Source organism: Pogona vitticeps, chromosome 2, assembly GCF_051106095.1.
Source record: "Pogona vitticeps strain Pit_001003342236 chromosome 2, PviZW2.1, whole genome shotgun sequence".
In the NCBI taxonomy this organism is placed as follows: Eukaryota; Metazoa; Chordata; class Lepidosauria; order Squamata; family Agamidae; genus Pogona; species Pogona vitticeps.
In genome coordinates this window covers 299984407-300008318 of record NC_135784.1, presented here as the reverse complement: position 1 = coordinate 300008318, position 23912 = coordinate 299984407, and the positions used below count along the sequence as shown (strand labels likewise).

The window sequence follows — 23912 nt, the reverse complement described above, 5'->3', positions numbered from 1 at the left end:
ATATGGAAGTGGTGGGTTGCATCTGGCCCCATGAGCACTCTCCATTTACTGTGTTTTATTTTATTTTATTTTATTTTGATAATGATGGTTCCATAAGTCCCCTGTGCCTTCTTGGGAGTAGTGGGGGGGGGCATCAGATTTTGAAGCTATCCAGTCCTCCAAGAGTGTTCTCATGTCCCCAAAGGTGTTTATTTATTTTTTTTACTTGTTCTAAGTGTGGATCCCTCAGAGGTCCAGAGATGAACATGTGCAGCCCCTGGACCTCTGGAAGTTGGTCCTGCTCTAAATAAAAATGCAACATAATGCATTAATGTGCATTGTGTGCATTGAATTTGCCAGGTAGTGTCCAGCTTGACTCAACATTTCTTCATTTACAACCACCTACCTCCATGCAGTGTTGGCTTGCAAAACAGTTAGATCAGGATCCACATCATCAGTCATGTGGAGTCTAGGGATGAAGAATCTGCAGTCTTCCAGAGGTTGTTTGACTGTAGCTTCCATTAGCATTTGCCACTGGTTCCGTTGGCTACAGATTACAGGGGCTGTATTTGTAGAACATCTGGAAAGCCACAGGTCCTCCAATCCTATTCCAGGCTATTGACAGGATTGGAGCTCTCTGTCACTGTAAGACTCAAAGTGCACAACAAACAGAGGTCAGGTCTTAAGTTAGGCAAAGGAGGAGAAGGCAGGAGAGAAAGCTGTGTAGGTACCAAGATTCAAGATGGGCATCTTAGATTAGAATCAGAAGCTAAGCAGAGAGTCACTAAGTCCTAAAGCAGAGCAGAAAGTATGTATGACCATGAGCCACATACTGTAACATATGCTCATGGTCCCTCCCTACTAATCCGGCTGCATGCCCACTGGAGGTTTGGTGGCAAAAAAATATTGCATTTTTATGGTAAGACAAATAATCTTGCAAACCTGGAAGCTTTAAAACAATATGCATGGTTCCTGCACACCTTGTTTCAGAACAAACATAATATAAAAGCATGCTACCCTTTCATATTAGGGACGTGATGGCGCTGTGGGCTAAACCACAGAAGCCTGTGCTGCAGGGTCAGAAGACCAGCAGTCGTAAGATCGAATCCATATGACGGAGTGAGTGCCCGCTGCTTGTCCCAGCTCCCGCCAACCTAGTGGTTCAAAAGCATGCAAATGTGAGTAGATAAATAGGGACCACCTCGGTGGGAAGGTAACAGCGTTCCGTGTCTAAGTCGCACTAGCCATGTGACCATGGAAGATTGTCTTCGGACAAAATGCTGGCTCTATGGCTTGGAAACGGGGATGAGCACGACTGGACAAAAATTGTCAAGGGGAACCTTTACCTTTACCTTTACCTTACCCTTTCATATTAAATGTGCTACAGAAGGCATAGTTCCCCATAGGCTCAGAAGCAAAGACTGGTCCTTTGGCCAGGCTGAAGTGGCTTATCCCCACATTGAAGGACAGTGGGATACAGTGAGAAGCAAGCTTTGAGCCCAGGGTTTACAAAGCACAGTAGATTAGGACTGGCTGTGCTCAAGCAAGCGGGAGCAGGCTAAATAGTTTGCTCGTGCAACATGCCTTAATTATGTAAGCTTGTTAGTGAGACAACAGGGCAGGTGGTAAACATGGCCAAGAACATTCTCCCTTTATAATAGAAGGCCCATTACATCTAAATATTAATTTTGCTTAGCTGTCACCTCTGGGGATTCTCTTGTTAATGTTCTTTGTTTGCTTTCAGTTATGGTGGGTGGGTGTCATGATTACTTTTTGTAAACTGCCCAGAGTAGTGGTTTGGCACTAAATGGACAGTGTATAAACAGAATGAGTGAATGAACAAATGAATGAATGAACAAATGAATGAAAGAAAACACCCTATGCTAAGTTGCAACATTGGGCTGTCATCCAGGTGACCCTATCATCAACAGGCAAAATGAAGTGTATTCTCGAAGGCTTTCATGGCCCGGATCTGATGGTTGTTGTCGGTTTTTTCGGGCTCTTTGGCTGTGTTCTGAAGGTTGTTCTTCCTGACGTTTTGCCAGTCTCTGTGGCCGACATCTTCAGAGGAACAGGAGTAGGAAGAGCATGGACAGAGTTCCTACTCCTGTTCCTCTGAAGATGCCAGCCACAGAGACTGTCGAAATGTCAGGAAGAACAACCTTCAGAACACGGCCAAAGAGCCCGAAAAACCCACAACAACCATCAAAATGAGGTGTCTTCCTCAGGTAGCGCTTATTAAAATATGACAGCAGACATAGAAATGAGTCTGAATCAGGCCCACTTAGTTTGAGATTAATTTGTTTCCCAAGTCTAGGATGCAGCCCTATCAAACACTGCTGAAACACTGGAGACTCTCTACACCGAGACCTGCCATGTTTTCCCCTCAGCTAACCTGTTGCCCTGAAGTGTGTGAAGGACACTATCCAACCAACAGTTATAAAGTAGGTTCAAATCTGAGTCTGGTCAGCCTCTGTTTGTGGAAGATGGTGATGGGAGTGGGAAAAGCATTTTGCTAGTTTCCGTTAGCAAAATGTCTTGGGTCAACCCTTACTGTCAGATTTAACTCATAAGTCATCCTGTCTTGGTTCCCTCCAATTTCATATGTGGAAAGTGGGAGAGTGTGAAACACAATTGTTATAATGGAAACCCATTCTCAGTCTTTCTCACTTACACACAAAAATACACTCTCACCTACAAACTATTCACACCCATCTACCATTCTCTGTGTTTCTGTTGCTTTCCCTCTGTCATACACACTAACACCCAAAATAGCACAGAGGTTCAACTCAGCCTTGGATTTCATTTAATTGTGAGTAAAACTAATGAGTTGGCAAGGGTGTTTACCTTTTGATGATTACAGGCAGATTCTTAAAATGACTCAGTGGGAAGGAAGGCTATAATGAGAAACAGTCGGCATCAGTTTTCTTCCCCTCCTTGGGACATGTTGCGGTGTGCTGTGAAAGGCAAATCCTAACTTTGTGGGTGAGCAGGTAGTAAAGTTTAGCAGTAAAGACGTACATTGTCTCTAACATCGGTTGCTGAGCTTTTTTTATGTACCTTGTGTTAAATCAGGATTAAGGATTATTTTCAATTTTCACTTCAACTGAACACAGCTTGAATACATTTTTATCCTTCTGGTGTTTTGTTTGTGGCGTTATTCTAAAATACCAAATAAATCATGCTGCTTATAAACCACCCCACAGCGCTTAAAGCACTCTCTGGACAGTTCACAGTTTAATTATGCAGGCTACATTTTGCCGTCCTTGTGACCTTTGGTATTCAGTTCACCGACCCTGGAAAGATGGAAAGCTGAGTCAACTGTGAGCTGGCTAGCTGGGATTGAACCCAGGTTGTGAGCTGCAGTACTGCAGTTTGACCACTAGGACTCAAAGTTCCTTGGGATGAAACTCTGGAGATTGAACGAGGGTGGAGGGAAGAGAAAGGGGGACACTGTGCAGTTGTGTCTCTATTTCACCCAGTTCACTGGGGGGGGGGGAGTTTTTATTTGCATATTTATATCAGAAACTCCCCAGAGAGTGTTCCAAGAACTATGGGCCAGTGTGCAAGTTGAAACACCACCACCAACAAACAACATTTCCCAAACTGCCTTTTAGCCAAAGTTTGCAACCCAGTAAGGGAAAAAAAAACAGGAATAAAATACAGATAAGAGTCAGAGAAAAATTGTCAAATGTGTAAGCAGATGTAATAGCCCCCCCAAAAAAGCATGTTATTTGCAAAGCTTCCAGACTCCCCTTAAAAAAGCATCCGGCATTGAAAAATATTGGAGAGAGCCAGAAATAGAAATAAGCTATTGGGACACTGGAGGTGAACTTTGCATTGAGTTGCAATGACTGCATTGCTCCTTTCTTTGTGTGTGTGTGTGTGTGTGTGTGTGTGTGTGTGTGTGTGTGTGTGTGTGTGTGTGTGTGTGTGTGTGTGTGTGTGTGTGTGTGTGTGTGTGTGTGTGTGTTTTATGGCACCAAGCAACCCATGCAAAAGAGCAGCACTTTCCTCCTGATTGACCTTGGATTGCTTGCTGCTAATCAAATTAGACATTGATGATTTCTTCCTCTTTGGTTCAAAATGGAGCCACCTCATCCAAATTGGAAGGGCAGTAATGTAATGGACTGCCTGTAGCTGTAAGGCCAGGTTTCATTCCCTTTCATCTATCTGCACTTAACTTTTAGCGTTGAGAACAAAGGTTATCCGATCCCTTGAGCAACACATTGGCAGAATAGCAAAGAGGTAGCCTGGCTGAATTGCAATTGTTCTTTGTATTATTTCTCCATTTAATTTAAATTCCACTTCTCGTCCAGAGTGGTTTTTTCCCCCCTTCCACTTCTGAGAGTTTTATTATAGGTTCATAGAATAACTGGGTTGGAAGGGGCTTGTAAAGCCATCAACTACCTGCTCAAGGCAGGAATCCAAATCAGAATAGATCATAGTAGCCTGATTTTCTCTTGGATGCTTCCAGTGTGGGAATTCTCAACACCTCTCGAGGTAATTGGTTTCATTGTCATACTGCTCTAACAGTTAAGAGGTTTTTCCTGATATTCAGCCTAAGTCTGGCTTCCTGTAACTGGAACCCATTCTGGGATGATCAAGAACAGATCCTGCCCCTCCTCTGTATGACAACCTTTTTAAGTATTTGAAAAATGGTGTCTTGTCTCCCCTCATTCTTCTTTTCTGAAGGCTAAACATGCCCAGGTCTTCTCATACATCCATGAAAGTTCCACTTACACATTCCAGTTGATTTTCTTTTGTTGGTTGCTTTGGTCATCTTGTGGATGTAACTTTGATGAAAAAAAATCAGTTTAGGAGCATTAAAGCTTTCTGCAGCGTGTATCTCGAGGAGGGGGGGAAATCTCCTGTTTCTGTTACTACATCGAGAACTGTGATCTCTCTCATGGTTGCTAGTACAATCCGAAAGTCACGTTTATCATGCTGTCGGACAGAGAGAGAGAGAGAGGATCCTAATTTTATGCAGACCACGGCAGTAGCTCTTGATAAGATGGTTTCTTTTAAAGATATTTTGATTCTTTTTTAAAAATTAATTTGCAATATTAACTGATGAAGACAAATGCAAATGAAAGCACATCTAAAACGTTTAAACATCTAATTCCAAATGGAGCCACTGAGAGTGGGCAGAGATGCTTGCTCAAGATTGAAAGGCACCTCACAGGCACAAGATAGTCTTGGGACCCCCCACACAGTGCAGTGGGACACTTCCCTTGCTTTGTTGTTCAAAGCAGAAGCAGATGAGGAACGGCAAGGAAGGGAGGCTACACTGATGGCTCCTTGTTTTGTGCTCCCATTCCTAGAATTCTGCCTGGGCTGTTCTGGGCAAATTCTGGAAGTGGGAGTCCTAAAAACCACAATGTCCCATTCCCCTTTTGTCTCCCTGTCTGGAGACCAAGAAAACCATAGGGTTGTGAGGTTTTGTTTTTTGGGTTTTTTTTTGGCTCTTTGACTGTGTTCTGAAGGTTGTTCTTCCTGATGTTTCACCAGTCTCTGTGGCTGGCCTCTTCAGAGGACTGGAGTAGGAACTCAGTCCATGCTCTTTTGCTGTTTGTTGGATAGTTGAGCAACAGAGCATGGACTGAGTTCCTACTCCAGTCCTCTGAAGAGGCCGGTCACAGAGACTGGCGAAACGTCAGGAAGAACAACTTTCAGAACATGGCCAAAGAGCCCTAAAACCCACAACAGCCATCAGATGCCGGCCGTGAAAGCCTTCGAGAATACACAGAACATTGTTTGAGAGTTCAGCTGGCTTCTTCTTGACATCTAGCAAGCCTAAATCTGTGCGTGGGTAGACGTGACTTTGTGGTAAGGATGGGTAAGCTCCAGTCGGCTAGAGTCCAATCCTTAGCAAACACTGTCCTTGTCAACCAAAAGAGAGACAGGGAGAAAGAGGGAGAGAGAAAGACAAAAATTCAAAACTGGAATTGTCTGGACATGCACTTCTGTTTTTCAATTTTGTTTTTTTGGTGCAGCGTCTTGGCACTGGGGTGAAAAGGGACTCAAAATATTTCTCATTTCTATACTGGGACTGTCTACTGAGTCCCATCCCGGCATTAGCAAGATTTCCCAGCTTCTCACAAAAAAAAAAAAAAAAAAAAGTCAGCAGTTTTTCTTTTATTTATTCATTTTCATTTTTCACTCACTGTTCTTTGCTGGAAACTGCCAAATTCTATGCAGTTTAATCCCTTCTCTGGCAAATTCTGTCCAGTAACAATGCACAGAATGTTAATCACCCCGATGCAGCGTGATGTTTCTTCTGCACTTTCCGAGTGAACATTATGGAGGAAAGAGGATGTTCTCCATAAGGACTGTAGTAATGGTATATTGTATAGATATTGTTCCTTTTCTGCCTCTGATTTCAAAGAGAGACACACTTTTCTGCTTAAGTGTCTTTTGCCCTCTCTTTTCAGCCTATATGCAGTGTGTGTGCAGTTAGAGTGTAGTTTTCAGGAGTCTGCTGGAAGCAGACAGTGAGTCTGTTGAGGCCCATTGCTGTTGTTTATATATGTGTAATCCGCCCAGAGTGGCCTTTGGCCAGATGGGCAGTATGAAAACGGAATGAAACAAAATGAAATGAAATAAGCAAGCAAACAAACAAACAAAGTCCTTTTCTACAGTATGCTGTTTTTTAACTGTTCAGCAGTGAGTAAATGAAACCTTCTTATTCTTTCTCTTACCAGTGTCTTAGAGTGAGTTATTGAGACTGTAAGTGCCAGTTGATGAGAGTAAAGTAGGGGAGGTCTACTCCGGGAAGACTTGAAGCTAATTCTGTTTTGTAAGTCCCTGCATTTCTGCTTCACAGCTAGATGTTTTCACCAAAATCCAAAACTCTGCAGCAGCCACAACAATAACAAAAGGCCACAGAACTTCCAAAAAATACCCCGAGATTTCCCATTTGAGGAGGAAAGACAGCAGTGATTTTTTTCACCCCTCAGTCCCCCCCCCCGAGAAAAAGGCCTTTCAAAATCAATCTGGATTGGGAATGCACTGGAAATAACCCAGACTTCCCAACCAAGTCTTATTTCTCAACCAATCCAAGGCATGCAAGCGGGCATTCACCCATTATTAATGCTATCACAACAGCAATTTTTTCCTGAGGATTTCCTCTCGCGCCGCATCACATGTTACTCCCACAGTGTTGTCATATTTTATTCTTCTTTTCTTCCCATATGTAATCTGTATCACACTGCCTTACAACTGATAGTCTTATCTTCTCAGCCTGTTGCTGTGGGCTAGGCGGTTCTCCGGTGTGTATATAATCGTAGAATAAGTGAGGAAAAGGAAAAAGATAAAGCCACAGGGGGATCTGCAGCTGGGGATTTCCAGTCCTGCAGGTTTTCATTGACAGGTACTACAACACTGTACAGGTGACTGCTCAAATGTTTTTTGTGTTTTTTTCTTTTCTTCTCTCAACTGCATGATCAGCGTGAAAAGAAATAGAGAATTTGTTGAGCCATGAAATATACTTTCCCGGAAAGAGACAGACTGTAAGAAGATAGATGGGCTGAGAGGACATATCAGTTCAGCCTGTGTTTTGGAAGGGGTCCATCCTTCTCAGTAAACTGAGTGAGGCACACAACAGATGTGTGGTAACCTGAAAAGACAGCCAGATTACTGGAATACTAACGTCTGGAGGATTTTTTGTGGTATTTTTTTTAAATCTGAGACAAATGAAAGTAACTTTTTTTTTTTGGACTTCAGTTCCTGGAATACTGGATGGCAGGCTGGGATTTTCCACTTCAGTAGCATATTCCAGGATATATAATCCAAAAATTGCCTTTCCCGTCTCTGTTTTTAACAATGACAGCAGCAACAACAATGTGCCAATATCTGCTTCCTAAAATTAAAAAAATCAGCGATTTAGCAAACATGTCCTCTGTTCCACAAAATTTAAAGATGTGGTTCCTGATGTTTAGGCATAGCCCTTTGTGTCAAACACGGTTCAAATCAGGGGTATAATAATACAACAATTTGCTGGTTTGTTATCATTTTTACTTCTAGGAGAGATGGAGAAAGGTAGTGGTAGGGGGGTGTTCTGCCTCAGGTGGCAAAATACCATAGGAACTCAAGATGCCACAAGATTTTTTTGGTAGCTCTCTGTAGAGTCCCTTGCTGTTCTTTGGTAGTTTCTCATTCAAGAACATAAGAAGACCCATCCCTTCTCCTCCCCCTCAATGTGAGCCATCAAGTTGCTTCAACTGACGAGGACTCTATGAGTTAGGGGCTTTCCAAACGTCCGATCATTAACAGTCATGCTCAGGTCTTGCAAACCCAAGGATTAATTTAGTGAGTTAATCCATCCCATGTTTAATCTGCTGCACCTTCCCTGTTTCCTAGCACTGATAACTTTTCCAAGTCAGTCTCTTCTCTTCTCACAAAGTGCTGAAAGGACAATAGCCTCGTTTTAGCCTCATTTAGCCTGATTTGCTCTAGAACCCACCCACGTGTCTTTCTGGTGGTCTATGGATATTCATAAAGCTCTCTTCGACATGACATTTTGAATGATTGTTGTTGTTTTCCTGTTGAGTTTCTTCACTGTCCAACTTTTACTTCTGTACGTATTAATCAGGAATATAGTAGTATGGATTTTCTTGTTCTTGGTCTCCAGTGATATATCCTTACTCTTTTCAGTTTCTTTGTACCTGCCCTTCCATGTCTCAGTCTTCTTCTTCTTCTTCTTCTTCTTCTTCTTCTGATGATGATGATGATTATCATTAACAACAACAACAACAACAACAACAACAACAACAACAACACTTCAATTCCAAGGGATGCCACAATTGAAAATACAGAATTGGAACAATTAACAAAACACTGAGACCTGCCAATAGAAATAATTTGTTTGTGGATGCCACAGAATTTATAAAATATTATAATCAGCAGCAGATCTCTGAAATAACAATATAAGAGCTGCAAAAATGGCAATATTAAGAAATGCATACATACTACATGCATACTTAACTGATAGGTTTTTTTGGTAAAAACTAGTATCTAATAGTCAAAGATTGTGTCTTGTATTTATTACTTTTATACAGTAGAAACCTGCACCGATGAGATAAGTATCTGCTGATTGCGTTATCTGCTGGCTGAAAATACTAAATAAAAAAATCCAGAAATATCTATTTATATGTAGTTCCAGTCTTGGGACGTGGTGGCGCTGCAGGCTAAACTGCAGAAGCCTGTGCTGCAGGGTCAGAAGACCAGCAGTTGTAAGATCGAATCCACGCGACGGAATGAATGCCCGTTGCTTGTCCCAGCTCCCGCCAACCTAGTGGTTCGAAAGCATGTAAATGCAAGTAGATAAATAGGGACCACTTCGGTGGGAAGGCAACAGCGTTCCATGTCTAAGTTGCACTGGCCATGTGACCACAGAAGATTGTCTTCGGACAAACGCTGGCTCTATGGCTTGGAAACGGGGATGAGCACCGCCCCCTAGAGTCTAACACGTCTGGACAAAAATTGTCAAGGGGAGCCAGAAACCATGCAATGCCTAGAGTTTGCTACTTCCTATCCCCCCATGGATCCTATCCCCCCATGGATCACTGTCTTACTGTGTAGTAAAAATATATCAGGAATGTATTTCAACAGGTTGAAGAGCAATAGAAAACATCTTACTGTTTTGCTGATGGAAAGAAAGTTGTAGTCTGCTGCACAAAGCAGTTTTCAAGTGAGACACTGTTTGAAGGGAGCTATCTTTAACTCAGACATGGATTAGACTTGTTGATGAAGGTGAATTTGTCTCTCAAGCCCCCTTGCCCAAGATTGTGCACGGTCTTTCTTTTGAAGGAAGTGGAAAGGACTTTGTGAGGGCAGAAGTTTTGGGAGGCCACCTGGCAAGAGAAAAGTCTACCCCTCTCTGCCAGGAGAGCTCCATGCTCTCGCAGCACCGATTCACTAGTCTACACCTATTTTATGTGGGATGGAATTCCACATTCTCCTGGTGCATTTCAGACCTCAGCACTTCTTGTTGAACATGCAAAGCACTAATATTTAGCAAGCCAAAAGTAGTTAATCATCACTGTTCCATGATGTCTGGCAAATATGAGTTAGGAATTGGTTGCCAACCCCTTACGTGACATTCAGTGCTTGAGTTGCATCCAAATCTACCAATGCAAAAACAGTGGGCTTTAGCTGGCAGCCCTTGCCTTGGCTCAACTGAATGCAGAGGGTGCTTTCTCATAACCACGTACATGCAGAGGAGTGATAGACAGAGCACACTCTTGGGGCTCCTGAACATGTCCCTTACTTTGCGCTGATGGATTTCTGGCTGTACTTTGTTTTACCATCAACATGCTTATGGGCAAGAAGTAACTATGAAACAATGGTGACTTGTGGCTCCTCCAGTGTCATGGGTGGTGGTGGAGAATTTACACCTGTTTTTGGTCCAAACTGTACAGCACTGGTGAGAAGTGGTGAACTCTACCCACAGAACCGGTTCACCAGGGATAGTTATTTCAAAACACAGCCTGAAACATGGAACACAAGTCAGAGTCACCAAACTCCATTGGCACAAAGCCCTGACTTCCTGGTTTGAGAGAGTTTCCTGTGAATTCATTCCAACTAACCCTATGGCTGTGGGATCCTTCTGTCCCATCCAGACAACTTCACCATCCATAAAAGGGGAGGGGAATCTTTTGAAGGGTAGCAAGAGAGCATGCTTTTTTGACATGACACAATAAGGAGGCCTTCCAAAAGTAGGACATCAGCACTCCATAGTGCCTGCCTTTGTTCACACTTGCCCAAGTACTTAGATGTTGTGAGGAGACCCTTCTCCATGTTCCATCACTTGGAGCAACACATTATGTGGTGCTGTACAGCACAGGGCCCTCTCCATTGTGACATCTGGTGGCAGAATATCCTTCCCCTGAAAGTACACTGTTGTGGGCCTCATTCCATCTTCATTAGAACTTGGCTCTTCATTAAAGTTTTGGGGAAGTAGAGACTATGGTCTGATGAAGGTCTAGTTGTGTCTGGGTGTGTGGTTTCAAAATAGTTTCACTGTACTGTGTGATTTTAAATTATTTCAAATCATTTCAATCTGCTCCTGTCTCCCCCCCCCAAATATTTTTATTGTGTTTTAGCCACCCTGAAACCTTTAGAAATAGGGTGGCATGTAATTATTTACATTAATAAATGAATAGGCATAATACCCAGAGTTTAGCTGATGCACAGTCTACCCAGACGTCTTGTTGCTAATATGTGCATTTAAATAATCTTTTCTCGTGGTGTCCTAAATAGCAAAACATTAGTGAATCTGGAGGCTAATTGTTTTTAGAGTTATTCCTGTTGGTTTAATGTCTCTATTTTCATTTTTGTTTTCTATGATGGATGGATGGATGGATGGATGGATGGATGGATGAATAAATACATGAATGAATGAATGAATGAATGAATGAATGAATGAATGAATGAATGAATGAATGAATGAATGAATGAATGTGTAGCCGTGAGGCTTACACAGCTGACCAAAATGTGAGGGTAAATAGAAACCTGCTCAAAGTCCACTAACAGTTTTGAAAAAATGAATGTGGTTGGGTGTTAAGTAGTGGTGGTGATGGTCTGTGCCTGATCTTCCCAAAAGATGCATTTCTACTTCTAGAGGCTTCCATGAGCTGCCTTTGATCTTTCTTTCTAAGAAAAAAAGGGGTGAGGTGGGGTGGGGGGTAGGTATCATAAAAGAAGACCTGGGAGGAGCGGCATGCTATATCAGCATTACAGTTTGCCCATCCCTGCTAAATATCTATCTATCTATCTATCTATCTATCTATCTATCTATCTATCTATCTATCTATCTATCTATCTATCTATCTATCTATCTATCTATCTATCTATCTATCTATCTATCTATCTATCTATCTATCTATCTATCTATCATCTATCTATCTATCTATCTATCTATCTATCTATCTATCTATCTATCTATCTATCATCTATTTATTATTTATTTATTTATTTATTTATTTTATATCCCGCCTATCTGGTCGGTTAAGACCACTCTAGGCGGCTAACAACATAAAATAAGACATTAAATATATATAAAAACAATTTTTACATGACAGAAACATTAAACAAGAAGGGAGCTAATGGTAGGAAAGAGAGAGAAGAGGACATCAGGAATTGTCTGGAGGGAAGGCCCGCCGAAACATCCATGTTTTTAATTGATTTTTAAAGATACCCAGCGAGGGAGCCGCACGAATTTCAGGAGGTATGTTGTTCCAGAGGCGAGGAGCCACCGCCGAGAAGGCCTGATTCCTTGTCTTTTGCATCCGGGCCTCCCTCGGCGTCAGGCTCCTCAACCTCACCTCCTGACTCGCGCGAGTGACACGGGTAGATCTTGGTAGGAGTGGGCGTTCTGCCAAGTATCGAGGCCCTAAACCGTTTAAGGCTTTGTACGTAAATAGGGAAACTCAGATGCAAAGAAGGACATGTCTCATCTATCTTTTGTATCTTGTATCCTCTAGTGGTTACAGTTCTGGATTGTGATTTCAGAATGTAGTTAGTGGCCCTCATTCTGCCAGGAAGCTCCAGGCCATAGTTTCCAACCTCAGAGCTCATCTTCAGAGAACCATTTATTTCATTGTGTGAGAGATGAACGCCTCCTCTAAGGTGACTTCTCCCATTTATGTTTTGTGTACATGCTTGTAGGAGTAGATAGGCTAAAAAATAATTATGGACCAAGCAATTTACAGAGATTTCATTAAATGCCAGTCCCAATTAATGGGACTTCAATACAACCATCAGTTGTGTAAGGGGTTTAGGAGCCAAAGGTTAGGAGTGTGGATTCCCCCACTGTTCCTCTCTCCAGGACAGCCAGCGTGGGTGGCCTTTGGCCAGCTGCACAGTCCCAGGGCACCTCCAGAAGAAGGGAAGGGTCAACCCCTTCTGAGTACTCTCTATCTGGATAACCCTGAAAAGGGTCAGAACTGACCTTATGGCAGAACTGACCTTATAAGTCAGAACTGACCTTATGGCACTTGACAACGATGAATTCAAAATCCTATTCACAATCGAAAGAACATGAGCCCTGAGGTTGAGGGCCATGCCATGCCGTTTCCTGATGAATGGAGATGCAACTGAGATTGAATCTATCCAGAGGCATTCAGAGAAGGATTACAGCGGGGTCTCGACTTATGAACTTAATCTGTATTGGAAGGCGGTTCTCAGGTCGAAAAGTTCATAAGTCGAATCTGCATTTCCCATAGGAATGCATTGAAAACCATTTAATCCATATCTGCTCTTTTCCGTCCATACAAACTAATGGGAAGCTGCTATTCCACCTTCTGCCACTATTTTCTTTTTTCCTTTTAACCTAAGATGACTTAGATTTTTAAAAAAAGGAAAGAAAAGAGTTCGTAACTCGAATCTAAGTTCGCAAGTTGAGTCCATATATTCTTATGAGAGCGGTTCGTAAGTCGAAAAGTTCGTATGTAGAATCGTTCGTAAGTTGAGACCCCACTGTATTTAGAAAGATTGAACAGGGAGAGTCTTCTAACCCCACCCTCTTCCAGTGACGGTCTCCATGGAGAGAGGAAGAGTCCAAAAAGGAGCCCATCCTCTACATGTGGGGCTTTCCCCACATCCCTGGGAAACCTGATTTTTCAGGATCCCTCGTTGTGTGGTGAGATTCCATCTTTGGACTGTCTTTTTTCCACATAGAAATAGTAACAGGCGGGGGCATTGCTAGGAACTCTTTCTCTGCTCATGCTTTCGAATGAATTCTTTTCCAAATGCCTGGAAGGGCCTTCAGAGATGTTCGCACCTCTCCAGGAGACCCAATGTAGGTCTCAATGTTCATGAATAAGTGAAACCACCACCAGCAGAGGGGTGCAGTCCTGTTCCACCCACCACCACCCCGCCCCGGAAATTGCACTATCTCCTCTGAAGAGGGTGCTGGAGAGCTGTTTCTGGAAAGGCACTTGCGATTATAAGAAGGGCAAGCAGATAGGAAAAATCCATAGTGATGTTGAATGTCACCCTATGGCTTTTTCTTGCTCCTTTGATTGTTCTTTTTAAAAAAACCTTATTTTTCTGATCTGGTTCTTTTAATCTTGATTATTAAGGAAAGGCATGTGATATATATTTAGAAACAAAGTTTTTTTCTGCCAACTTTGCATGTTTAATGATGTAGTAATATGAATTGACTCTTAGCTACTGATTAGAAGGTGGTGCCTTATTCTCTACATTCTGTGGGGCAGGGGGGTGCATGCTAGGTTCTATGTCTATATACATAGAATAGTGCACAATTCCATTTTTCCATTGATATAATTTTTTTTTAAAAAAACTCTCTATAATTCAAACTTTATGCATGGCTGCTTAAGAAACACAGTCACATTGTCAAAAAATAAGCCATGGATGTTACCCTGGAAATTAAAATGTAATCTGGGTTTCTTGAAGCTATGAATATTCAAAATAATGAATTTTGCTCCCTTGTTGAAAGCTGACAAAACAGGGCTGATCCCACCCCCCCACCTCGTCTTTTTTTTGATGATGGGGAAAACTCATTAGAAATGTGATGTTATTAGTGTTTCCCCTTGAATTGCAAATTTCTATCGCACTATAACTAGCGTTATGGTAATGATGAAATTAAATTAAATTAGCATATCATATACTATACAGAAAAAGTGTTAATACATTATCGTAATACAAGACAACAGATAATTGCCAGCTTAATAAGAATTTGTCCTCTGAAAAGATCATCTGGCTCATGTCTCATTGTGGGCTTGGGGAAACCTTCCTCTTATTGATTTATTTTGCAAAGCCAGTCACAGGTTATATTCAAATGAAAATAGTGCCTTAATGCTCCTTGATTAGTGACGCTCCCCCAAGCTTGAACTAGTGCCATATATGTGATGTGACCGGCCTCGTACTTGAACATGAAACATCACAAAAACATGGTTTCCACATGACTGCAGCTTGGTTGTCTAAAAATGCATCACCACATTGGTCGTGTTTATGTGGTACTAATTACATGGAGGATTTGTCACAATATTATTTATTTCCATCTTATTATTATTATTATTATTATTATTATTATTATTATTATTATTATTATTATTATTATTATTATTATTATTATTATTATTATTATTATTTTACCCTGGCAACTTCCTATAACTACATTCATTTCCACTAAAAAAAACCTTTATTTTTTTTTCTTTCCCTTTGTTCCTGCAGTTCCACCATGGTTTATCAATCACCCTTCAAATCTCTATGCCTATGAGAGTATGGACATTGAATTCGAATGTGCGGTCTCCGGTAAACCAGTCCCTACAGTGCAGTGGATCAAGAATGGAGAAGTTGTCATTCCTAGCGATTATTTTCAGATAGTGGTAATTATTAGTGCTTTTCATCTTTACTGGGGAAAAATAACCCTGAATGCAATGCAGCAGATATAATCACGTTGCTACAAAAGACATTGACAGAACTGCTGAATAGCTCAGTGGCTTAGTTCTCTGGCTGTGGAGCCATAGGTTGGGAGTTCGATTCCCCCACTGTGCCTCCTTGAGAGGGGCTGGACTAGATGATCTATGGGGTCCCTTCCAGCTCTGCAGTTCAAAGGTTATTATTATATAAGCATTCATCAGAGGCAGACAAATTCCAGAGGTCTGAGCAAACTGTGTGGCCAACCCTGGACGCTGGCAGGCATCACATGCCCCTGAACCCAGCTAATCTCCCCACATTTTCTTTAAGAAAGTTTTTTTTATTTTGTTTGATTTGATTTGATTTTGTTTTATTTTAATTCATTCATTCATTCATTTGTTTGTTTGTCACAGAATTACACACACACACACACACACACACACACACACACACACATACACACACACACACACACACACACACTTTCTAGAGGCTCCAGAGTCTGGAAGCTGGGTGGGTACCTGCCTCAAAATGGCAAAGTTGCTTCCCTAGGTCTCTTCAGCTTTTTTTTTTAAAAAAGAGACTTTTTGTACTTAAGTTCCTTTTTAAAAAAAATAGTATGTTTGTGTGAGGGCTCCATTTCAACCCGTGAGAGACACAGAAGCCCACCCTGCACTCTTTCCACTGTTGATCTGAATGATCTTGATCTTACACACTCAATTTCCCCCGTTAAAAAAAAAGTGATACATCCTCTAAAAATGAGGATCTTAATTGCAGCTGTGCAGAGCCCCTCAATACTATCTTCTCTTGTTCCTTTTAGGGTATGTTTTGCTTTATTTCTCCCTAATGAATCCCCGCCCATCTACTGTGTGCAGTGACACTTTAGGACTGTGCAACTCGTTAGGTATAGATACCTGTCAATGTCCAATCAGGGATTACTCAAGAAATCAAACAGCTTTTTATAATACTGCTTGGAAATTCTCTGACAAAGGGCCCTTATCGCTCTGACAAAGCGTTCAATGGAACAGCCCCACTCCATTTGACTTCAAGCTCTATTTAAAACCATAGCCAACTTCAGTGAACTGCTCCACATTATATATATTGTGACAGGATTACACAGACCTGGTGGTCTCGAGGTTAAGGATGCCCAAATACAAGCACAGGTCAATCAGACTGACATAACTTGTGTATAATTTGAGATTGAGCCTTCTTCCCTTGATAAGGAAATCTCTACCTATTCAGTGTGAGAGCCCAAATGTAATGAATGAGGGATAAAATATGTACAAGTAGAAATTAATGCATCTTTGAATTTGCCATGCGTTGTTCTTTTAATCACCCATTGTTTTAGTCATTTATATTTGTTTTTAAAATGTGTATGAAATTTACTTACTTACTTACTTACATGTCACCTTTCTCCTAAAGAATCCAAGGTGGTTTAGAGTATCAAAATAAATAAATAAATAAATAAAGCTAAAATAATACATTCTTTATTGCAGTATTTTAAAAGGATTAAACAGATACAGTATGTTATTAAAACTAGCAAATAAGAGCAAAGTTAAAGGTACAAGTAAAACAATAGAATACAATAATCTCTTTTAAAAAAATCCTTGTGGTCAACTAGACTGGAATTTCCAAGGCAGCCCCTTTATACAGTAATCCAGCTGGAAATGTAAAGATGTATGTAATGCTACATGTAAGTTCATTATTGCCAGCCATGTTTGAGTCTGAAAAGAAGTGGAGAAAATTCCTTTAAATAAGCCATTTTCGGAAATTTTAAGGAACTTTTCATATTCATTTGTCTGTCATGGAACCTGAATATCTGCCCCCACCCCACTTTTCCATTATTGCAAAGAAATTCAGCTCATCTTTCTTTCTTTCTTTCTTTCTTTCTTTCTTTCTTTCTTTCTTTCTTTCTTTCTTTCTTCCTTCCTTCCTTCCTTCCTTCCTTCCTTCCTTCCTTCCTTCCTTCCTTCCTTCCTTCCTTCCTTCCTTCCTTCCTTCCTTCCTTCCTTCCTTTCTTTCTTTCTTTCTTTCTTTTTGGTGGATTGTCTTAAAGACCTGTCAAGACATTATCACTGTCTTGGTTTTCAATGAGACAACACAATCTGAAACTCACACAACACTCGCCTCTGGTCATGCAAGTGCAAGGGAAGTTGTGTCTTATGGAGGATTACCCGTCATTATTCATCTTTTTCTTGTACAGCCCCTGAAAAGTTTCATGGGTCAAAAAAAAGCTACTCTAATCCATGTTTAGATCACTATAATACCACTACTGCTGTCCATCCTGCAACATCAATACCACTAACTCATAGAAAGATGTGAGGGCAAATTAAGAAGTAGGATCCTAAAGGCATGTTGTTTCAAATCAGAAAATGTTGAAGAATACTGCTGTGGATGACTATATCACAAAGACAAGAACAAGCATGAAAGGCCCACCTTGATCTTAAATCCAAGACTTAAGTTCAGTTGGTAACCCCAAGCAGAGTAGACCAACTGAATCAGTTGTTAAATCACAGCGAACACTTACATTAAACTAATCGGCCAGAATTCTACTGAAGTTCATGTAAAGTTTCTGTGATGTACCACAGCTAATTGCAGTTTGCTGGTGAAGTGCTAGGACTCCTCTCAGTTGAGCAATTGAGCATTTGACCAAGCATGCCCCAGGACCGTGTCAGTTAGCCTTAATTAGCTGTGGCACTATGTAAACCTTATGTGAAGGTTTACCAGTTGCCTTCTGGACATTGATTCAATTGGTCTACGCCAGGTAGAACTACAACTTGAGTTCACATCAAAGCCCAGTCAATGTCTCTCTCTCCAACAGATGGATTCCTTCAGCACACACACAAGATTTTGACAAATCTTGTAGTCCGCAGTACAAATTGAAAGCTATGTTTAACGTCACAGCTGTGCTCTCATAAGTGCCAAGCAGTAGTTGTGATATTTGGAAATGTTTAGTTCATGTCCTAAGTATCTAACTAAATGCTTATAAAACATTGTGGCTGCGGGATAATCCTCCTTTCCTTTCTAACATCTCTAATTTCAGGGGTTTAAGCACATCTCATTCGTATAGATTAACTTTCTTATGCAATGCCACTTTCCTAATTAATGTTCTTTCTATTAAATGAAATTGACAATGATGATCTAAATTAAGCATTTTCTAGTTAATAAAAGGCTCAGGATCTCTCCCTGCACCACATACTTTTTTTTTAGAACAAAAGAAGATACTAGGTGCTACGAGCATCCAAGTTCACAGAACTTTACCCGCTGTTGGTATTTATAATAAAGACAATCAGGCGGTCATAACTCTGCTTGCCAAGAAATGGGAGATTTCATTATGTAATTGGAAAAGGGCAGATTATCCTTTCAAAAATCTCCTGGAAAAGAAAAGCTTTAATAAACGAAGCATTCAAAGCAGAAAATTTAAAATAATAGTAACAATATTTTTTTAAAAAAACAGTGCCAATAATTTTTCCTTCGAAGCCAAAGTTCTAAGGGCTCAGAGGAACTGACCTTCAGACTTTTTTTTTCTTATTTAGAGATTGTTGGTTTTAAACCTGCAGCAATCTGAATCTCCCACTAAATATGCCTCCCACACAGTCCAGTTTTTCTTTAATGTCAAATTTAAGTGATTTTTTAAGTGTTGCATAAGGAGTTTGAGCTACGTGTCTGCTCAGCAGCATGTTATTTTGTTCTAACAGGTCCTAGAGGCTCAGTGAACCCAAAGGATCAACCTTCCTTCCTTCCTTCCTTCCTTCCTTCCTTCCTTCCTTCCTTCCTTCCTTCCTTCCTTCCTTCCTTCCTTCCTTCCTTCCTTCCTTCCTTCCTTCCTTCCTTCCTTCCTTCCTTCCTTCCTTCCTTCCTTCCTTCCTTCCTTCCTTCCTTCCTTCCTTGAGTGTGCATTTCATTACAGACTATATGATGGAAAATATACCAGTGAATAGATGCCTGTATACATTATTTTCCACAGGTGCACTTAAGGCCTTCATGAAATACAGAATTTTTTGTGTAGGAGTATTCAGTTAACATATTCGCGAAGGCTTTCACAGCCGGGATCTAATGATTGTTGTGGGTTTTTCGGGCTCTTTGGTCGTGTTCTGAAGGTCGTTCTTCCTGATGTTTTGCCAGCCTCTGTGACCAGCATCTTCAGCAGACTGGAGTAGGAACTCTGTCCATGGTCTGTTGCTCAACTGTCCAACAAACAGCAAAAGAACATGGACTGAGTTCCTACTCCAGTCCTCTGAAGATGCCGGTCACAGAGACTGGCAAAACTTTAGGAAGAACAACCTTCAGAACACAGCCAAAGAGCCCGAAAAACGCACAACAACCAGTATACAGTTAGTTTTCGAATTGTTCTGTTTTATAAAATAGAATTCATAATTTGACCCCAAACTATATGTTGCTAAAATTCTAGGATGAATCCAATAATGACATCCAGGTTTCAGTTTCTATTCACCTACTTAGGAGTTATTCCCCCTGATTTCTTTGAGATTTACTTTTGTATAGCCATATATAGGCTTGTGCTATAGATTTGTTTACTTACTTGAAGTATTTATAGTCTACCCTGTAACAAATTGTCGGGCTACTTCAGAATGAAAAACAATACAATTTAAAAATTCTAAAACAAGAGATGTAAGAGTACAACTCTTACATGGGAACAGTTGCAGTGAAGAAAAACAGATGAAAGCCAATACCAATTAAAAGTTGGATATTTGCTTCTTTTTAATGGTCCTTGCTTGAAGAGCTTGGAAAAATGGTCTGGATTGTGGTGCTTAGGGTCTCCCAGTTTTGCAGGCAAACAAGAACTCTGTGAGGACATTCCACTTAGACTAATAGGCTCATAGGCTGAAATCCTGTTGTGTAGTTATGCAGACACTGTAACTTTTAGAAGCAAATTGCCATTAAATTAAATAGTCTCTGTAGACATTATCTTATCAGGTCTTTGACCATAAAATAAAGATCGTTGTGGTGGTGGTACTAGATATTATCCATCGCACAGCAAGTCATGCAACTCATAATATCCATGGAGATTTCTTAACTTATGGCAATTTCCTTCTTGTTGTCCAGTTATGCTGTTCGCATAACTGCACAACAGGATTTCAGCCATAGGACTGTAGAACTGAAAGGAACCCTAAAGGTAATCCATCCCAGTTCCCTGCAGAAGCAGAAAATCAACTGATAATGCAGTGCCAATAGAAACATTGAATGAAGGGGAATCCACCATCTCATAAAGCAGTCTGTTCCAAAATTGAACCCCCTTTCGGGATGTTCTTCCCAACGTTTACTCAAAAGAAACCACCACTTAAAGGGCCCTTTGTGAGCCTGTGCTTCAGACACTAAACTGCAGGGAAGAGTCGGAGAGTCTACCCCAGCCTTGGAAATTCAAGGCAGCATTCAGAAGTTTGTTCTGAAATGCAGTGGCCTTCATTGAACAAAACATGCATGAGAAGGCAATCACACAGTCCCTCCCTCCCGGTGGCTCTCCTTTACATGATTGATCAACCACCCAATTTTGCAGGGAGCAGCTGAAATTCTGTTGCTCAGCATAGAGAAGGTCCATTGGACCAATGGGGATTTGGTGAGTCTACTCCTCTGTAAGATCCATTGATTCAGTAGGCTTACTGCAGTTGTGGCTTACCACACTAAGAGCCCACTGCACTGACAATAAGGACCACTGTTGAATCGGGCTTTGTTTTTTAAAAATTGGTTTTTTATAAAGTGTCTCCATGATGTACTTGGAAGCACAGATGTCATTCATTCATTCATTCATTCATTCATTCATTCATTCATTCATTCATGCCTGGGAAGCATGTTTTTGTGTTTTTTTTTTAAGTTGGGAAGCAAGGTAAAATACTTTTCTGCCAGAGGGTTGTTTATTTTAAATCACTTGTGAAACAGATTTATTTCAATCATCTTGGCGTATGCAAACCCTTTTGTCAGTGTAAACTGTAGGTTGCCATGAAGAGGTGAGAATAAGGCTGGGGAAGAGGAGGACCAGTGGTAGCAGAGGCAGGAGGAGAAGAAAGTAGAAGTGGGGGTGGCGGAGATGGTGGGAGTAGTAACAAGGGCTGCATCTGTGGGGTGGCCCCAGGACCTAACCCAAAGAAGCAACACTGTGATCTAGGTTGCAGCGCCAGCCTTCAGTGCCTGAATCAGCAGTAGCACACCACGCAGCTGATGGGTGGTGGTGAAGCTAGCTTGTTGCGTCCTGGACTGCAGGCCAGCTTCACCACCCATCAGCTGGGCAGCATGGCATCTACCAGCAACCTGGATTCACTATGCTCTAGGATAGCACTTGGGTTCTCTGCCTGGAAGCTGTGGGGTAGCCCCTCAAGCCAGCTGAGCCAGGGCTTTGGAGCTGAGTAGGTGCTGCATACCCAGCTGACGGGGTGAGGAAAGTGGGCTGCTGCATCCTGGAGCATCGTGCTGGTTCTCTCTGTTGGCTCCTGAGGCTGCCCCACAGCTTCCGGGCAGTAAAGCTAGCCACAGCGTCCTAGATTGCAGTGAAGCCGGCTTGCTGTAGCAGCCTGCCTTCACTTCCCATCTGATTGGCAGCTGAGACAATTGAGTTAATTAACACCAAGGCATATTGTGTGGTATATCATTACTGTAACTGGGTCTTGAGCTACAGGATTTTATCCACCATGTGACTGGGTCCATGGAGATGGTCTGCTAGAGCAGTGATACCCAACCTTGGGCCTCCAGATGTTCTTGGACTACAACTCCCAGAAGCCTTCACCACCACCTCTGCTGGCCAGGGTTTCTGGGAGTTGAAGTCCAAGAACATCTGGAGGCCCAAGGTTGGGGACCACCCTGCTAGAATGAAAACAACTTTCCCCAAATCAGTTTCTAAAAAAGAAAACCCTGTAAGAGATGTAAGGACGAGGCCTGTCTCTGTGGAACCAGAGAATTAGAAATTAGAAAACAGACCTTAGGCAATTACTTTTAAATGTAATCGCTCCCCAATACTTGCTGTCATATTTAGGAAGCAGTTCATTTCTCATTACTTCGTGTGGTGTTAAGTGTTGAAGAAGCAGCTCTTGTTGTTTTTCTATTACTTTGAGTTTTTTTTTTAAAAAAAGAAAAGATCCTCAGAATTTATAAGAGGGTGGTATAGACCATGAACAATGACTGAATGTTTTTAAAGTGCTTCTAAAAATAACTTAAAACTAAAGTACCTTCAAAATGAAACTGGAAACATTATTCATTTCATCAGAGAAACAATGTCATCTCTGCTCAAAATGTGACCGTCTGTGCCCTCATTTTAATACATCTTGTCACAAGAATTACGCAACACGTAACTCCTTGTCTCCAAGCTCTACTCCAAGGTCATCAGGTCCAACCTCACATTATTACAGAACACCGGCCATTAGATGGTGACCCAGACTCAATGGAAAGGCAATGTTCTAGTGTCGAACAGTTAGTGCTGTCAGGAAGTTATTCCTAATGCTTAGCCGACATCTCCTTTCCTGTAATTTGGACTCATCTGTCTGAAATCTGGGAAAGCCAGCTGTAGGTAAACCTCTTTGCTTCCCTACATCTCTCTAGGGTGGCAGCAACTTGCGAATTCTAGGACTGGTAAAGTCGGATGAAGGATTCTACCAGTGTGTAGCTGAAAATGACGCCGGGAACACACAGACCAGCGCACAGCTAATCATCCCAGAGCCTGGTAAGATGCAGAATTTCTTCTTTTAATTAATAGGATTAGTGGAGCTTTGAACCAGGTAACCCTTGCCGGCCCCTGACTTTTTCCTTGCACTTCTATGGTTGCGCTTGGCGGTCTCTAGCGATGTCCGCAAAGAATTACTCATCATTGTGTGTCGCCTGTGTCCATTTCGGGAGAACTGCGCAATCTTACACCCTTCGAAAGGGTGTAAAATGACTTTATGAGAGACACGGAGTTTGTTGCAGAAATTGTCTTCTCTAACCCCAGCCTGGCAGGAAGAACTTGCATTCCTGGTTTTCAGAATTGTATCCCTTGTTTCATAGTAATGATTTTTGTCCTTTATTCTGACTTCTGCGATGGAGCAGACAGGATAGAACTGTCCAGAGAGTGACAACACTGATGGGGCAATATAGAAATTGAAATCAATCAATCTCTCTTTGTCTCTCTTTATCTCCCTCTGTCTCTCTGTCTTGGGAAGCTGAGGTTCATGCCCTGATGCTGATTTTCATTAATTAGCTTTGCACTTTGGTAACTAATAGGGTGGGAACAGAGGTCAAATATGACTCTTTGACCACACCACTACAGCAGTTTGATGTTACCAACTGTCTGGGTTGAATCCTATGGAATCCTCAGATGTGTAGTTTGATGAGGGAGTAAGTGCATCAAAACAATCATCTCTGCGTTTTCATTTTTGCCAACAACCATGTTGTGCAAGGGCATGCTCTGTATTATTATTTCAGTTCTTCAAAACAACAACAACAACAAAGTTTTGCTGATGAGTGTGGGACTTTGTGCTTCTGTCCCTACAATTCCAAAAGCCAGGAAATGGGGCAGTATTACTGCCCAATATTGTGCCTGTGGTGCCAGCAGGAAAAAAAAAAAAAGG

The 23912-nt window shown here is 41.5% G+C and overlaps 1 protein-coding gene across 2 annotated transcripts in view; it reads left to right on the top strand.

The window, feature by feature from the left end:
- Positions 1 to 23912, top strand: part of DCC (DCC netrin 1 receptor) — a 1127120-nt gene that overhangs the window by 675071 nt on the left and 428137 nt on the right. For both annotated transcript variants that reach the window (XM_078384133.1, XM_072992925.2), the window contains exons 6-7: positions 15178 to 15332; positions 22909 to 23029. In XM_078384133.1, coding sequence (XP_078240259.1) covers positions 15178 to 15332; positions 22909 to 23029 — 276 coding nt within the window. The remainder of the gene's footprint in view (positions 1 to 15177; positions 15333 to 22908; positions 23030 to 23912) is intronic.